This window comes from Octopus bimaculoides, chromosome 19 (assembly GCF_046866305.1).
Source record: "Octopus bimaculoides isolate indiv1 chromosome 19, ASM4686630v1, whole genome shotgun sequence".
Classification (NCBI taxonomy): Eukaryota; Metazoa; Mollusca; class Cephalopoda; order Octopoda; family Octopodidae; genus Octopus; species Octopus bimaculoides.
Window position 1 is genome coordinate 53,035,816 of NC_142946.1, and position 2,500 is coordinate 53,038,315.

At 35.1% G+C, this 2,500-nt stretch overlaps 1 protein-coding gene across 1 annotated transcript in view; it reads left to right on the forward strand.

Annotated features, from left to right (window-relative positions):
- LOC106878181 (voltage-dependent calcium channel subunit alpha-2/delta-3-like) overlaps positions 1 to 2,500 on the forward strand; it is a 145,276-nt gene that overhangs the window by 120,108 nt on the left and 22,668 nt on the right. The window contains exon 4 of the mRNA XM_089337719.1: positions 496 to 648. Within this exon, the coding sequence (XP_089193845.1) occupies positions 496 to 648 (153 nt within the window). The remainder of the gene's footprint in view (positions 1 to 495; positions 649 to 2,500) is intronic.

Here is a 2,500-nt window from a genome sequence, read left to right on the forward strand (position 1 = left end):
TAGAATATTACCCACATAATTAAAAATTCTAACCAGTTACAACTTCATGTGGAATAGGCTCCAGTGGCAATTTCATCTTTTGATGTGCTTCTTTGTGAGCCTAACCATCAGTATAAATTCAGCACACCTTGACCACTTGACAAAGAGCTTGGAAAGAACATTGACAGACATCATAGGAGATGGCTAACTGAGTTGGCAAACAGCAGCTGACCTGAGCTGACAACAACCACAATAAACAGTCAGCGACAGCAACACAATGACCAGCAGCTAACTTTGTGACTACTGTTACACCAAGAACAAGAACATTCAAACTACCTCAATGTTTTGTCATTCATAGTAATGACAGTATTGTTTTTTTTTTGTGCACAAAAAGAATAAAAATTCTGTTTGTCAAAAATCACAACCTTCTCCAGTGTTCTTTTTCCTACATATTCATTTCTTTACAAAATTTTATTTGATATTTTGATGTTGGTTTCATATTCTATTTTCTTACAGATACTTCAAACAACCTGTCAGCTTAAATCGGTCAACTATAAAAATTCCTGACGAAGTCCCTCGAGATGAAAAAAATACCATCGATACAATTTCCTTCACTGCAAGGCTTGACGATGTCTTCAAACAGAATATGGATGATGATCCTCTACTCAGGTGAGTTAAAACAATTTACTATGCATTACCATGCATTATGATATCAGTTCCAAGAGTGTAGTGGGACCAATTATAATTGCAGTTTGCTGCTGCTTAACTCAGTTATAGTGTAATATGACTTGTCACATTTGCAGTTTACTGCAGCTTAATGCAGATGCAGTGCAGGGGACTATCATAATTGCAGTTTACTGCAACTTAACTCAATTGCTGTGTAGTGGGGCTTATTACAACAGTACCACCGTTACGCATGGGCAAACAGAGCAGTTGCCTGGAACTCTCTGGATTCAGGGGCCCAGTGCTAATATATATACTGTAGTCATGTATGTAAGGCTTTACACAGGGTCTTGCAATACTGCCAAGACGCAGCGTATTATAACATAAAACAAAAATTGTTTCAGAGAGAATTTATTTATATACAAAAGATAGCATATAACATATACTATTTTGAAAACAGTGTATGTCATGTTCTTTTAATAAAATATATCTTTTAATATATTCTATAAAACTATATAAGTATATATATGTATATATGTATGCGTGTGTATATGTTGTGTATCTGTGTTTGTCCCCACAACATCGCTTGACAACCGATGCTGGTGTGTTTAGATCCCCGTAACTTAGCGGTTCGGCAAAAGAGAATAAGTACTAGGCTTATAAAGAATAAGTCCTGGGGTCGATTTGATTCGACTAAAGGCAGTGCTCCAGCATGGCCGCAGTCAAATGACTGACACAAGTAAAACTTTTCGATACCAACCTGCCTGAGACCACTTCTAATTCTGTGATACAAACTTTCTACGTTAGCCCTTTAGCATTTCATCCGGCCATATCTGGCCAGAATATTCTACTAGTTCAAACTGGCCAGATGTGGTATCACACACCTGCCCTGCTTAATCATTTTGAACATAAACAATCGCATCATCAAAATCTCAAGGTTACAAAATAATGCAGGATAAATTCAGAACAATGTGAATAAATAAGCATCACATTTTACAGAGTTATTTGAACGCTAAAGGGTTAGGGTTAGGGTTAGGGTTAGGGTTAAAGTGATTTCAATGAAAACCTTCCATCAAAATTCCATGTTAATTTATGTTCCAAATGCCAGTTTAATTAATGAAAAAGTCATTTTACTAAATAAATTCTTCATTATTTTCAAAATTGAGTGATATAAAAGCAGCGTATTTTAAAAGAAATATGGTAACAAAAGGGTTAAAAGACGTTGTCTCGTGGGACTTTGAAATTTTTTACAAAATTGCACTTTGAGAAACATAGGCTTAATGGTTGTTGCATGAAGATTTGCTAATCAGCTGGTTTGTTTTGGAATCGGTCCAAAATATTTTGAGCACATTGCAGTTTTAGATCCAAGTGAGCATTATGCTAATATGGGTCATACTTAAGCTTTATTGGTAGAAGGTCAGTAAGAGTTTATAGTTTGGTTTCTGTTTGTAAACAATGATTATTAGAAGAGTACAAGCAGTGACCCTGACCCGTGTACGCCCTCCTCACTGGCGTAATCAGTGAGATCAATATGATTGGCGGTAGGTCTGAATGTCTATAGATCAATATCCCCAGTGGAAAAAGTGTCGATGTATTATCTGACCTTCATGATGCCTGACCCTTCAGAAAGACTTTTGGTAATGTTGTTGTAGAAGTATGATTACCATGGAAGAATCCTCAGAAATTGAGAGGCATACTATATTATATATATATGTGTATTTATGCATGCATGAGTGTATATTTATATGTGTGATTATATATATATATATATATATATATATATATATATATATATATATATATGGAGAGAGAGAGAGAGAGAATGAAAGACAAAGAGTTAGATATCTATATTTGTATT